Here is a 16249-nt window from a genome sequence, read left to right as displayed (position 1 = left end):
CTGCCCCTTGTGTGTTTCTCTTAATTTCTCACTCCTTCTGCTCTTATATTTTATTGATCACTTTAATAAAAGGGAATTATGCCTCATTTCCAAGGGGACTTGATAGGGAGTTAAGTGCCTAATTCTCATTGGCTTTCATAGATTCTGAGGTCAGAAAGGACCACTGTGATCATCTAGCCTGACCGCCTGCAGAACACTGGCCAGAGAAATTCCCCAAAAATATTCCAGTTGGAACTAACCTATACCTATGAGAACTGGAGGTCCAATTCTTTGAGATGTTTTTGAAAATCCCACATAACATTCCAAAGACTTACTTGGCTTTACAATTAGTTGTGTCCCAGATCCAAAGATGAGCTTGAATTCATTGTTACTCACAGTGATAAAACCCATGACAAAAAGACTCACCTCTAGTCTTCTCAAAAAACATTGATGCTGATATTTTCAAAGCTACCCAAGAGATTCCAAGGCCCATTTCCAATAATACAAATTAGGCTTTTAAATCCATTAGCTATTTACGAGCATATCTTGGATATTATCACCTACCAGGTTCCACGGTCAATTTTGTTCCACTCCCAAAGATCAATTTCCTACTTGCTCCTGAAGACACACAGTGATGCATCCAATAACAAGAACTAAGTGCGGTCACTGTGCATTGTCATCTCTTTAAATTTATGGCTCTTGGGATGTACACATGAATTTTACCTTCAAAGAAGGTTCCAAAAGAAAAAAGTACAGTCCAGTATCTCATCCCCATAACAGAGCAACCTGTGATTGATTGACCTACTTATCTACCTACCTATTATAGTATCTGAGCCCTTCTTATCATTTCACTTATTTCAACTATATTGTATTCTACAAACTCTAGGGAATCAAACCCACTTTCTTCTGGATTACAGATACTTATTTAAAATAACAACTACAATACTTTTGTGCTGTCCTGTCCGCAACTATGCATTCAATTAAAATGCTAAAGAAAAAACACTTACTGGTTGTTACAGAGAGTTTCGTTCCCTTCCCAAAGATGAGCTTGTTAGATAAGTCACACAGCAACACACAGACTTACAAAAACCAAGCCCTTCGCTCCACAGTGGAAGACTCGTTACATCCCCATCTTTGTTTACAAAAGCCATGATCCACAAGACATTGAGATCTTTGGAAAGAATCTCATTGGCTTTAATTGCTTTTAGATCAGGCCCATAAGAGAGAAAGGGGAAACTTACCATGTAACATTATTAATCATTTTATTTCCATAGTGAAATGGACTATTGGTCCCTAAACTTATTGGCGCTACATCCCCAACCTGATACATCATGTTGAAAACTCCAGGACAGGAGGTATGTTAAAGCAATGGATTTCTATCTGTGTGTCCATCTATCTGCATAGGTATATTGAGCTATCCATCTGTACAGCACTCTATCCCCCATCTAGCTAGATAGCAGATAATCTAGATAGATTTAGCTCTCTATCCCCACACATATCTATCTATCTATCCCCATCCACCCCCTCTATCTATCTATCTATCTATCTATCCCCATACACCCCATCTATCTATCTATCTATCCCCAGACACCCCATCTATCTATCCCCATACACCCCCTCTATCTATCTATCTATCTATCTATCTATCCCCATACACCCCATCTATCTATCTATCTATCTATCCCCAGACACCCCCTCTATCTATCTGTCCATCCAAATTGTAAGACTGCCTCTAAAAACTCTGATTTTGAATGTGATTTAGATATATTACATTATACATACTGTGCAGTATAAAACCACTTACTTGGTTTTACAGACAGTTTGGTCCCTTTCCCAAAGATGTTGCTTCCCCCATAGTTCCCACAGCAATAGAGAACCTTACAAGAACCATATATGGGAGAGAGTGAACCTATTCCTCCACAAAGAAAGGTTTCCTACCTTTCCATCTTTGCTGCTATAGCATAGAAAATTAAGGGCCCAGGGACTAGGAATTGTTTTCTTCTCGTAATAAAACTGAGTTTAGGCCCATACAACAATTCCTGCCATATCCCCATCCAATTATAAATTCAGTGTTATGAACATTACTCTTCCTCTAGATTAGCACAATGAAGTGAAGTCCTAAGTGAGTATTATGAAGAATGATCTCTGTCTTTTTATCCATCCCCAATCTCGCTCTCGCTCTCTATGCCCACTCATTATCCATCAATACATCTTGGCAGTGATGCAAAGACAATCTTGACAGTATCTGAGCAGCTCTGGAAATTCCTAGCTCATGGCATGTATATATTGCATTTGTAGAAACTCTATTAATGCCACACCACTTACTTGGTTTGACAGAGAGTTTTGTTCCCTTTCCAAAAATTAGTTTAGTGCTGTATCCTCCAGAATCCCCCCAGCAGCTCATAGCGTTACAATGACTACACAGTGAGAAGAAAGAACATTTTCCTGTAAAGTGGAAGACTCCCTACACTTCCATCATTGGTCCAGTAATACAGGAGGGTTAAGGATCTAGTGACAGAAGTTTAAAGGTGTTTAGGTAGATGGAGATAGGCACCTAGTGGGAATTTCAATACAGCCTACTTACCTAATTCAAAGGTAGTTGGGTACCGAGGTGCTTTTGGAAGGATTCCCTATCAGCACCTTCAGGTGCCGAAATACCTTTGAAAATCTGGCACTATCTTACAAATCACTTATTTTGCAAGTTGAGTTTAGATCCATACACTGGCTAAAGCCACATATCTAAATCGATACAAATTCAATACTTTGACCAGAACTGAATTTACAAATATGGGTAGGTGGATTTAGGGCATCTGTTTATCTATGTTCCTCCCCAAAATCCCACCTTGTTATCAGTTATTTGAAACAAACCCTTTTATATTTACAAACATCATCAGCACCTACCAGGCTTCAGAACTAATGTAGTCCCACTCCCAAAGATGTATTTCCTGCTGCTTCCAGAGTTAACACCATGACACAGACAATAATAAAAACCAAGTGAACTCAATTTACATTGTCAGATCTTTTGATGCATGTCTCTTTGCACGTATATGGGTAACACATCTAGCAATAAGTCCCACACAGAGATGTCATTATAGGTGTCCCAGGTGGGCAACTTGTGATCTATCTATCTGCACACACACTCACCTAGCCATACTATCAGGATAGCAATGATATTTTTTAACCCTCTAAAACGTCATGAGACCATTTACTTTGTACAGAAGTTGCCTTAAAGAAAGTTTAGAAATAGACACACAGAAATAGCCAGACTGGCTAGGAATAGCCCAGTCTCCAATCGCCAAGAATAACTAGAACCCACTATCTCGGGGGAAGGCTGGGATCTATTCCCAGTTCCTGGAAAGGAATCAAGTCCAGTGAGCTGGAGGGGGATGGGTTAGGACCCCAGGTTCCCGGGTTCTAGCCTCAGCTGTGGACATAAGGAGAGATCTAGTGATAAACATGGAGGTGCTGGGAATTAGGATTCCTAAATTCTGTCTTCAATTTTGGGGGGAATTATTGGATCCAGTGGCTAGGGAGTCCAGACACTTGGGTTCTAGCCCCTGCTCAGAGAGAGGAGTGCTGGCTTGAAAGTTAGAGCAGGGACTTGGAATTAGGATGCTTGAGTTGATTTCCCTCCTCTGGGAGGATAATGGGGTCTAGTGTGTTAGAGTAGGCCAGAGGGCTGGGAGTCAGGACACCTGGGCTCTATCCCTAGCTTGGGACAGGGGAGTGGAGTCTAGTGGTTGCTCGTGTAGCCCAAAATGTTTCTGCTCTCAGCTAAACATAATTAGGTGCAATGGAGGAGATTCTTTGAATGATACTAAAGGCAGGTGCCGAATGCTCATGGACTTAGATGGGAACCATGTTGTCCTTTGTGTCTTGTCCCTCTCTGTGTGTAAGATAAACCTAATAAAATAAACCCCCAGTTCAACCAACTCTCTGGAAATGAAATTCACCTTTTTAAAAAATGATTCTCGATTAAAAACACTAAAAACACTTACTTGGCCTCACAATCAATCTTGTTCCTTTCCCAAAAGTCGCTTTAGCGTTCCCAGTATTCACACAGCAATTTGCACCACAACAAAAACACCAGCTGTCACTCTAAGGAGTACTAGCACAGAGTTTTCTCAACAGGAGTCAATTTTAAACAGAAGTAAAGTTATTATAAATTGGTGTCGCGTCTATGACTTGGAGGGAATTATGTTGGTTTTATCTGAGATACATTTTGTTCTTGGATAAAATACAATACGGGCCAATTCCTCAACTGGGGTAAATCAACACAGCTCCCTTGAAGTCCACGGTGCCGTGGGCCATATTTCTGAAGCTATTAGATGCCTACAAATGCAGATGTGCACCTGGTGGGCTTTTCAAAAGAGCCTACGCTCCTAATTGGCCAGAAATCAATGAGAGTTAGGTGCCTGGGCTCTTTTGTAAATGCCATTGCACGACTCTCTGATCTTACAGGCACCTAAATACCTTTACAATTGGCCCTATGTTCATAGACACCAGCTGAGACTCTGACTTGCTTTTTCTACTGTTTGGAGAAACACAACATTAGGTAGCCTTATTAGCAATTGTTTTAAGTTTAATTTCAAACTGCACAAAAGAGAGACTTTTTTTTTTTACATAATGTATAGTCCATTGCCAGAGAGACACTGTTGAGACCAAGAACTGTGCTTCAAGGATTCACGAAAGGACTGGACGTTCATATGGATAATGAAAACCTCCAGAGTGACATTAGAGAGGACAGGAAAATAGATGGGATGCAGCCCCTCCCTGGAATATTTAGACTGGGGTTTTAGAAATAAAGGGGATTTGGCCATCCCGTGAAACTCTGAAAATGGCATTTGGTCAGATTGCAGTTATCTGAGTGATGGTAATGTCCTTTGGAGCCTTAATCTATGTACCGAGATCACAAAACAGCATCCACACCAGACTACTCAATTAAGCATCGTGTTTTCACTCAACAAACTTCTTCACTTTTTCTGATATATCTGAAAAAGCACCACAAGATATCCTGAAATATCATTTCTTTCACCCTCCAAACACTGAGTGAAAGGAAAAGCACTTACTAGGTTTTATCAGAAGCTGAGTTCCACTTCCAAAGATGGGTTTGTACGCATTATTAGTCACACAGCATGTACCACCATAACAAAAACTTCTAAGACATTTCTCAACTATATCCTCTCATAACCATGTATATCTTAAATTTGTGTACTGTTTATAGAGCTGGTTCAAAATGTAAATTATTTTCTGTGGGGAAATTTTGAAAATATTTAATTTTCCCCAAATTTTTCGCATTTGCTTTTTTTAGTTTTATGTTGCAAAAACTAAAACTAGACACTTATGATTTTCAAAAACCAGTTTCCACAGAAAACATTAGTTTTTGATCACCACATTTTTTTCCCAAGTGAAAATGTTTAGCAAATATTGTAGTTTCCATGTTTTTGAACCAAAAAAATTCTGATCAAAATGAAAAATTTCAAAATTTTAATTTTTTGGATAAAGACAGCTTTCACTGGGCAGGCGGGGGAGGAGGGAAGAGTGATGTTTCCACACTGCATCTTAGAAATTAGGCTTTGTTGTCGTTATGGCAGCAGAACTTACGAGCTCTATTCGGGAACCAGGAGGACCCTGTGGTGCTAGGTGCTGTACAAACACCCAACAGAAAGACAATCCTTTCCCATAGCGCTTACAATCTAAGTATAAGACGAGGGGGATACAGACAGTCCAACAAGGAAGCACAAGGAAGCAATGAGACCATGTTCAAAACCACCTCTGGTATTTGTCTAACCAATTTTATCCAAAACACTTGGATGACTTTGGAAATATCATTTTAACTGTTAAACTATCCCACAGAGTATCAGTTCTTCACTTCCTGTGCAGAGGATCAATACAAGGCCGACAAACCAGGTGTATGACACATTAGCACTCAAACTAAGCTTTAAATGATTCATAACTTTTGTGCTGACCCCCTCTGCAGAAAGGTGAATTTCACCCTCATGGATTTGCTAACCTTGGAGGAGAAATGATATTACAAATGATATGTGCTTAAGACTAGAAAGATTTTTCAAAAAACCCTTCCTCAACTGGGATGAAAAGCCAATTTTTCAAAAAAAATTGTGAAATATAATTCCAAAAAATAATTCATTTTGGGTCATTCAAAAGGTTTTGGTTTTCACCCTTTATGTTTAAATTTTCAAATATGAAATAAAGTGAATTTTTTAAAAAGGTTTCATAATGAAAAATCAAAAAGGGACACTAACATTTCTTAATTTTTCTAATAGAATTTTTCATAGAGACCAAGTTGGTTGGTTTCATAGAGAAAAAGTTGGTTTTCTCTAAATCACATTTTCTGATGGAAAAACTGTTTTAATGAAAATTTTCCACCCAGCCCTGCTTCAGAGGCCATATGTCAGGACAAATTAAGGACGGGAGCTTACTTGGAATGACAACCAGTCTAGTTCCACTTCCAAACACCAGCTTGTCGTACCCAGTTGTGGTCCCACAGTGGTCTCTGCCATGACAAAAATCTATCTACTGCAGAGGTCAGGGGGACATGTTGAGCGATAGAGTGCAGGGAGAAAAGCATGCTGGGATTTTCAAAGAGGCCATTGGAATTCAGTGGGAGTCAGGTGCCCAAACCCCTCAGTGGTCCCTGAAAATCACAGCATGAATATTTTGGCCCAGAACGTTAGCACGTTTTTAACTGTCACAGCTGCATTGACTTCCATGGAGCCACACCAGTTTATGCATAGATTTAAAACAATTAAAGGCATCCAAGTCCCATAGGTTGCTTGGAAAACCCAGTTTTAATTTCTCTCTGCTTCAGTTCCCCACAACTGTAAAATGGGCAGAACGATGCTTCCTTCCTCCCACCCGGTGTGTGTACACTTCCACAGCTCACTCTTTGTGGGCAGGGACGGTTTTAATGTGTTTGTACAGCACCCAGCACAATGGCACTAGGCTTGCCAACCCTCCAGGATTGTACTGGAGTCTCCAGGAATTAAAGATTAATCTTTAATTAAAGATTATGACATGTGATGAGATCTCCAGGAATACATCCAGCCAAAGCTGCCAACCCTACATGGTGCCCTGGCGTGAATTGAGGCTGTAGGCACTAGTCTGCTAAGAAGGGCTCAGATAGTACAATCATGAGGACCTCCGGGTAGATAAGAAGGAGCATAATAGATACCCTGTTTCTTGACACAGCTAACATGAGAAGTGGACAGATCTGTGGCAGATATTCTACAATCAGGAAGAAACCTGCAGTGCTCCCAGGTGAGGGAACCTAACAGATCTTCCATTCTCTACCTCCCATTGTGCCAACACCATAACCATCAATTGTCTGTGGTATTTTGATACAAACTCTCTAGCAACAACCAAAACCAAAGCCACTTACTTGGCATAACAAGGAGTTTGGTGCCAACTCCAAAGGTGAGCTGTGCAAAGCTGCTTCCCGAATTCACACAGCAACACGCTACCTTACAATAACTGTGGAGAGACCATTTCCCTTCTACCAGATGACACATCACATTGCGATGGTAGCTAATATAAAGATCTACATTGCTAGGCCAGGTGCTCATTCTAGGGTAAATTGATGCAATGACATTGAAGTTAACAGAGTTGAGGCTTGCATCTGAAGAAGTGAGGTTCTTACCCACGAAAGCTTATGCTCCCAATACTTCTGTTAGTCTCAAAGGTGCCACAGGACCCTCTGTTGCTTTTTACAGATTCAGACTAACACGGCTACCCCTCTGAGAGTTGAGGCTCTGGCCATGAGAGTTTGGCTGGACAATTACAATCTGGATATGTAAAATGGAGTTACCACATGGCTGAGACATCTAACTATGGATCAGAAAAGGGCTGAATTCTACTTATGGAAGCATGTGACTTTTTTTCCTGCTCAGATATGACAGTGATCAATGACACTATAAGAAGATTAGACAGATACTCCACCTCATTTCAAATCCTTTCTGCCCCTTGTGTGTTTCTCTTAATTTCTCACTCCTTCTGCTCTTATATTTTATTGATCACTTTAATAAAAGGGAAATATGCCTCATTTCCAAAGAGATTTGATAGGGAGTTAAGTGCCTAATTCTCACTGGCTTTCATAGATTCTGAGGTCAGAAAGGACCACTGTGATCATCTAGTCTGACCGCCTGCAGAACACAGGCCAGAGAAATTCCCTCAAAATATTCCTGTTGGAACTAAAGTATATCTATGACTAACTCCCAGAGATGTTTTTGAAAATCCCATATTACATTCCAAATACTTACTTGGCTTTACAATTAGTTGTGTCCCAGATCCAAGGATGAGCTTCAAGTTATTGTTACCCACAGTGATAAAACCCGTGACAAAAAGGCTCATCTCTAGTCTTCTCAAAAACCATTGATGCTCATATTTTCAAAGCTATGCAAGGGACTCTGCAGCCCATTTCCAATAATACAAATTAGGCTTTCAAATCCATTAAATATTTACCAGCATATCTTCAATATCACCTACCAGGTTCCACAGTCAATTTCGTCCCACTCCCAAAGATCAATTTCCAACCTGCTCCTGAAGACACACAGTGACACATCCAATAACAAGAACTAAGTGCTGTCACTGTGCAGCGTCATCTCTTTGAATTTATGGCTCTTGGGATGTACACATGAAATTTACCTTCAAAGAAGTTTCCAAAAGAAAAAAGTATAGTCCAGTATCTCATCACATAACGGAACAACCTGTGATGGATTGATCTACCTACCTACCTACCTATTATAGTACCTGAACCCTTCTTATAATTTCACTTATTTCAACTATAACGTATTCTACAAACTCTAGGGACTCAAACCCACTTTCTTCTACATGACAGATAGTTATTTAAACTATCAGCTATTATAGCTTTGAACTGTCCACAAATGTACATTCAATTAAAATGCGAAAGCAAAACCACTTACTGGGTGTTACAGAGAGTTTCGTTCCCTTCCCAAAGATGAGCTTCGCAATGCCTGTTCCATAAATGCCACAGCAAAACACAGCCGTACAATAACCATGCACAGGGGACATAGCCCGCTGCTCCACAGTGGAAGACTTGTTAAATCCCCTTCTCTGTTCAGAGAAGACATGATCCAAAGGCCATTGAGGGCTTCAAAAAGAGTTCCATTAACTTTAATTGCTTTTAGATCAGGCCCACAGGAGAGAAGAGGAAAACTTACCATATAACAATATTATTGATCGTTTTATTTCCATACTGAAATGGAGTATTGGTCCATATACTCATTGGTGCTATGTCCCCAACCTGATACATCATGTTGAAAACTCCAGGACAGGAGGTATGTTAAAGCAATAGATTTCTATCTGTGTGTCCATCTATCTACATAGATATATTGAGCTATCCATCTGTACAGCACTCTATCCCACATCTAGCTAGCTAGCTAGCTAGCAGACAATCTCCACACATATCTATCTATCCCCGTACACACACACCTAGCTGCACAATAAGGACAGAAATGATATTTTTAATCCTCTAAAACTTCATGAGACCAGTCAGTTGGTACAAAAGTTGCCTTAAAAAAAAAGCTTATTTTTCCCAAGGGGTTCTGGATATGTTTTAAGGACACTAAATTAACCCATCACAGCTGTTGAAATAAATGACCACGCTGAAAAAAAGCGGGTGCCTGCGGGGAAGCAGGCAGACTTATAACTCTGTTGCATTCCACCCTCTCTGATATGACTCTGCACATGGTGTTGCTGGGTGAGATTTTCAAAAGTTCCAGTGTGAGTTAGGCACCTAACTCCCAGGGATTTGCAGTGGGGCATAGGCACCTAACTGGTGTAGATTCTTTTGAAAATCTCACCCGTAATCCATATATGAGGAAGTTTTTAAAGGCACCTAATGGATTTAGGAGTATTCGTTTCATTACAAATCAATGACATGTATGCTCCTAAATCCCAGAGGTACTTTGAACACCCCCCGCCCCAATAATCAATGAGATTATATAACAGGCTTGCCTGCAATAACAGGGGAGTGGACTCAGTGTCCCAGGAGGCCCCTTCCAGCCCTATGTTCCTAAATAGCCAATCATTTAAAAAAAATCCTGTCAAGCTCAATGGTATCATGGGGCAGTGAGTTCCACTGGCTAATTATGCATAAGTATTTTTAACTCTTTTAAATGTGCTGCCTCTCATGTTTTATCAAACACCTTCTTGCCTTATTAGACATATTACTGATACTTACTAGGATTCACTATGAACTTTGTTCCCTTTGCAAAGATAAAGTTGTAGTTGTTATTGTTCACAGTAATAAAAACCTTAACAAAAACCTCGCTTAGCACCTCTGAAAAGCGCTTTCCAGAGCTGACACGAACGAGTGAACCAACAAAGGGGCACAATCAATGAATCTTCTTTTAAAAATACATGAAGGTCATGATCAGCTCATGACAGGACTAGATCCTCAGCTAGGGTAAACTACCATCGTTTCATTCAATTCAATCAGCTGAGCCGATTTCCAAACAACTGGAGATATGGCCTAAACTTTTCCTACCAGCTCTACAGAAAAATGATCTAACCTGAAGAAAGAAAGGTTATTTTAGCCAAAGGAGTTACTCACAATAAAGTAAAGTATTGGATTGGCCGTGTTAGTCTGTATCCACAAAAACAACAAGGAGTCCAGTGGCACTTTAAAGACTAACAGATTTATTTGGGCATAAATTTTCGTGGGTAAAAAAACACACTCCATGCATCTGAAGAAGTGGGTTTTTACCCACGAAAGCTTATGCCCAAATAAATCTGTTAGTCTTTAAGGTGCCACTGGACTCCTTGTTATAATAATGTAGTTTGACCACAAGCATAACAAAAGAGTTTATATTAGATTAGATTAGTTTATATTAGTTTAGATTAGATAATAAACTTTCCATCCAGTAGTTACCAACCAATCCACAGTTCATGAATAAACTTAACCCAATGAATAATCTTTACAGAAATCGGAGCAAAGGTAGAACCAATAGATATAATTCACAGTAATATTAGTGGGGCTCAACGAATTTCCTATTTTTGCAGGATAGACAGGTTATGAGTGGAGTAGAAATTCCTATACCAAACAGGAGATGTAGGAGCCAAACTTTCTTTTGGTGCAAATCCATTGACTTAATGGAGTTACATGAGCAGAAGATTTACCCCAAGCCATGTAACCACTATCTGATGAGACTGTCTGTAAGCTAGTCTGTTCTCACTAGGAGGAAACAGGCAGGTTTGTATCTCTAGAATTCTTGCCTGGCTCATAGTTATTGTCAGCAAACATATTTACACCCTGATTCTGCGACCCTTGTGTCCAATGAGCAAGATCCTTGGCTGGTGTGAAACCGAATAGCTCCTTTGACCTTAGTGGGTGTACTCCAGGAGCAAGGGGCTACTCAGAATGATTTAGGAGAATGGCAAAATCTTGTATTTTTCCAATGAAACATCTGCCCGTATCCATGCCTACCTGGATTCACCGTTAATTTTGTGCCTTTGCCAAAGGTGAGTTTCCAGGTCGATCCAGAAGCCACACAGTGACATACCCAGTAACAAAAACCCCAGCGCTGGGATTTCAAAGCACACCTACTGAGGGAGACTCATAGATTTTTAAGGCCAGAAGGGACCATTAGAACATCCAGTCTGACCCACATGGAATTTCAGTGGGAATTGGGCACCTAACTCCCTTAGGCTCTTTTGAACACCTCAGCTCCTTTTTACTGTTTACTTCTCCTCCTGAATCTAGTCTCACAAATGAAAGCAACAGATCAATAAAAAGTGAGGCAAATGAAAAAGACTGCCAAGCAATTCTTCATAGAAAAAACATCTTTTGTTGCCCTCACCCTTGTCACTTACTTGGCCGGACAATCAGCTTAGTGCCAGATCCAAAAATCAACCTGTTTCCTGCTCCTGTATATGGCACAGTGATTTAGAGCCAAGCAAAAACTCCCCTCGCTTTCTCTAGCCTTGTAACCTGCCTCAACAGGGCTCACACGTCTGGGGGCAAAGTAGGATCCTGATGATTTTGGAGAAGCTCTTGAGCTCATGTAAACTGGCACTTGAGCCATTGATTTCGGTGGTGTTACATCCATGCACAGCAGCTGGACTCTCACCCCACTGACTCCAATGGGGCTATGACTGGTTTATACCAACTGAGGACCAGGCCCCATTGACCATGGAGCTATGGCTGATTTCCATCAGCTGGGGATCTGGCCACTGACTCCAATGGAGCTCAGCCCAGTTTACACCAGCTCCAGAGATTCCTGCTGATAACCCCACATGGCTGGAATCTTTCTGGACCATAACGGCTGAAGGTACCTACCAGGTTTGATCAGCAGTTTAGTTCCTGTTCCAAAGATGAGTTTGTCTGCATTTCCTGCATACACACTGTGATGATCCCCCTTACAAAAAGGGTCTTTAATGAATCACTGCTCATTTCCTAGTCCCTCCAGAAACCTGCAATGCACCTCACACCAACTCCTTGGTGATTTCACGATTATCTAGCCCAGGGGTGGGCAACCTTTGGCACGCGGCTCGCCAGGGTAAGCACCCTCGTGGGCCGGGCCAGTTTGTTTACCTGCCACATCCGCAGCTTCGGCCGATTCTGGCTCCCACTGGCCGTGGTTCACCGCTCCAGGCCAATGGGGGCTGCAGGAAGCAGCGTGGGATGAGGGATGTGCTGGCCGCCCTTCCTGCACATTCCATCCTTGGTCATGTAATACGGGAGGGTTAAGGATCTAGCGCCAGAAGTTTAAAGGTGTTTAGGTAGATGGAGATAGGCACCTAGTGGGAGTTTCAATACAGCCTACTTGCCTATTTCAAAGGTAGTTGGGTACCAAGGTACTTTCGGAAAGATGCCCTATCAGAACCTTCAGGTGCCGAAATACCTTTGAAAAACTGGCACTATCCTACAGATCACTTTATTTAGGCAGTTGAGTTTAGATCCATACACTGGCTAAAGCCACATATCTAAATCGATACAAATTCAATACTTTGACCAGAACTGAATTTGCAAATATAGGTAGGTGGATTTAGGGCATCTGTCTATCTATGTTTCTCCCCAAAATACCAGCTTATTTCAGTTATTTTAAACTGAAACTTTTACTTTCACAACCATCATCAGCACCTACCAGGCTTCACCACCAATGTAGTCCCACTCCCAAAGATGTATTTCCAGCTGCTTCCAGAGTTAACACCGTGACACAAACAATAATAAAAAACAAGTGAATTCAATTTACATAGTCAGCTCTTTTGATACATGCCTCTTTGCACGTATATGGCTAAGACATCTAGCAATAAGTCCCACACAGAGACATCATTATAAGTTTCCCAAGTGGGCAACTTGTGATCTATCTATCTATCTATCTATCTATCTATCTATCTATCCCCATACACGCATCTATCTATCTATCTATCTATCTATCCATCCCCGTACACACACCTAGCTGCACAGTAAGGACAGAAATGATATTTTTAATCCTCTAAAACTTCATGAGACCAGTCAGTTGGTACAAAAGTTGCCTTAAAAAAAAAGCTTATTTTTCCCAAGGGGTTCTGGATATGTTTTAAGGACACTAAATTAACCCATCACAGCTGTTGAAATAAATGACCACGCTGAATTCCCTGGTTCATGTCATTACTGCCGACTGTCTGTAATAAGAGGGACATTTGGACTAAATTCGTCACAGGTGTAACTCCATTCAGATCAGTCAATTTACTAAAGGGGAGAGTTTAGCCCAATCAAACATAACTCGCCGCCTCCTATTAGAAATAGAAACATAGGAATAGCCAGACTGGATAAGACCACCTTCCCCAGGCTCCAGCAATAACTAGAACCCGCTATCTCAGAGGAAGGTACAACAGCCCCTACTTAGGGAGTGATGTGGTAGTCTGATATTTCTCCCTAATGCCACATCATTTAGTGGCGGGTGCCTGCGGGGAAGCAGGCAGACTTATAGCTCTGTTGCATTCCACCCTCTCTGATATGACTCTGCACATGGTGTCACTGGGTGAGATTTTCAAAAGTTCCAGTGTGAGTTAGGCACCTAACTCCCGGGGACTTGCAGTCGGGCATAGGCACCTAACTGGTGTAGATCCTTTTGAAAATCTCACCCATAATCCATATACGAGGAAGTTTTTAAAGGACCTAATGGATTTAGGAGCATTCATTCCATTACAAATCAATGATATTTATGCTCCTAACTCCCAGAGGCACTTTGAACACCCCCCGCCCCAATAATCAATGAGGTTATATAACAGGCTTGCCTGCAATAATGGGGGAGTGGACTCAGTGCCCCAGGAGGCCCTTTCCAGTCCTATATTCTAAAACAGTCAATCATTTTTTAGAAAAATCCTGTCAAGCTCAATGGTATCATGGGGCAGTGAGTTCCACAGGCTAAATGTAAGTATATTTAGCTCTTTTAAATTTCCTGCCTCTCATGTTTTACTGAATGCCCTCTTGTTCTTGCCTTGTTAGACATGTTGAATAATATTGCTGTTACTTACTGGGATTCACTGCTAGCTTTGTTCCAGTTCCCAAGATGAACTTGTTGTTATTGCTCACAGTAATAAAAGCCTTAACAAAAACCTCGCTTGCCATCTCTGTAAAGCGCTTTCCAGAGCTGACACAAATGAGTGAACCAACGAAGGGGCACATTCAACAATGAAACTTCTTTTAATAGGAAAACTTTCACAATGTGAGCATCTAATGACGGGACTAGATCCTCAGCTATTGTAAACTACCATCATTTCATTCAATTCAATCAGCTGAGCCGATTTTCAAACAACTGGAAATCTGGCCTAAAATTTTAATAACTAGCTCTACAGACAAATAATCTAACCTGTAGACAGACAGACAGACAGACAGACAGACAGAAAGTTATTTTAACAAAAGGAATTCCTATAATAATGTAGTTTGACCACAAGCATAACAAAAGAGATTAGATTAGATTAAATAATAAAGTTGCCATCAAGTAGTTACCAACCAAACCACAGATCATGAATAAACTTAACCCAATGACCAGTCTTTACAAGTATGAGAGAAAAGGTAGAACCAACAGATATCATTCACCGTCATATTAGTGGGGCTCAATGGATTTGGTAGTTTTGCAGGATTGGCAGGTTGCAGTGCGGTAGAATCACCCTGATTCTGTGACTCTTGTGTCCTATGAGCAAGAGCCTTGGCTGGTGTGAATCCGAATAGCTCCTTTGACCTCAGTGGTCTACTCCAGGAGCAAGGAGTAGACCATGATTAAGGAGGACAGCAAAATCTGACAATTGTATATTTCTAATGAAACATCTGCCCATATCCATGCCTACCTGGATTCACCATTAGTTTTGTGCACAAACGAAAACAACAGATCAATAAAAAGTGAGGCAAATAAAGAGGACTGCCAAGCACTTCTTCATAGAAAAAATCATTTGCTGCCCTCATCCTTATTACTTACTTGGCCGGACAATCAGCTTAGTGCCAGATCCAAAAATCAACTTGTCTGCGCCTCCTGTATACGACACCGTGATTTAGAGCCAAGCAAAAACTCCCCTCGCTTACTCTAGCCTTGTAACCTGCCTCAACAGGGCTTACACATTTGGGGGCAAAGTAGGATCCTGATGATTTTGGAGAAGCTCTTGAGCTCATGTAAACTGGCACTTGAGCCATTGATTTCGGTGGTGTTACATCCATGCACAGCAGCTGGACTCTCACCCCACTGACTCCAATGGGGCTATGACTGGTTTATGCCAACTGAGGACCAGGCCCCATTGACCATGGAGCTATGGCTGATTTCCATCAGCTGGGGATCTGGCCACTGACTCCAATGGGGCTAAGCCCAGTTTACACCAGCTCGAGAGATTCCTGCTGATAACCCCACATGGCTGGAATCTTTCTGGACCATAACGGCTGAAGGTACCTACCGGGTTTGATCAGCAGTTTAGTTCCTGTTCCAAAGAGGAGTTTGTCTGCATATCCTGAGGAAGCACTGTGACAATCCCCCTTACAAAAAGGGTCTTTACTGAGTCACTGCTTGTTTACTAGCCCCTGCAGAAACCTGCTGTGCACCTCACTCCAACTTAGGGTGACCAGACAGCAAGTGTGAAAAATCAGGACAGGGGGTGGGGGATAATAGGAGCCTATATAAGAAAAAGACCCCAAAATCGGGGCTGTTCCTATAAAATTGGGACATCTGGTCACCCTACTCCAACTCCTTGATGACGTGATGATTATCTAGCCACAAAACAATTGTATACCGTGAAATCATACGCATTAAAATTGGAAAAG

General features: G+C 41.3%; 1 gene segment (V, D, J or C); it reads right to left on the bottom strand.

The window, feature by feature from the left end:
• LOC117886192 overlaps positions 1-14599 on the bottom strand; it is a 62069-nt gene extending 47470 nt beyond the window's left edge. Inside the window, 1 exon segment of the C gene segment in view lies at positions 14479-14599. Coding sequence covers positions 14479-14572 — 94 coding nt within the window.
• Positions 14600-16249: the final 1650 nt, after the last annotated feature.

This window comes from Trachemys scripta, chromosome 12 (assembly GCF_013100865.1).
Source record: "Trachemys scripta elegans isolate TJP31775 chromosome 12, CAS_Tse_1.0, whole genome shotgun sequence".
In the NCBI taxonomy this organism is placed as follows: Eukaryota; Metazoa; Chordata; order Testudines; family Emydidae; genus Trachemys; species Trachemys scripta.
Note: the sequence above shows the minus strand (reverse complement) of the source record. Positions and strands in the feature narration are given on the sequence as shown.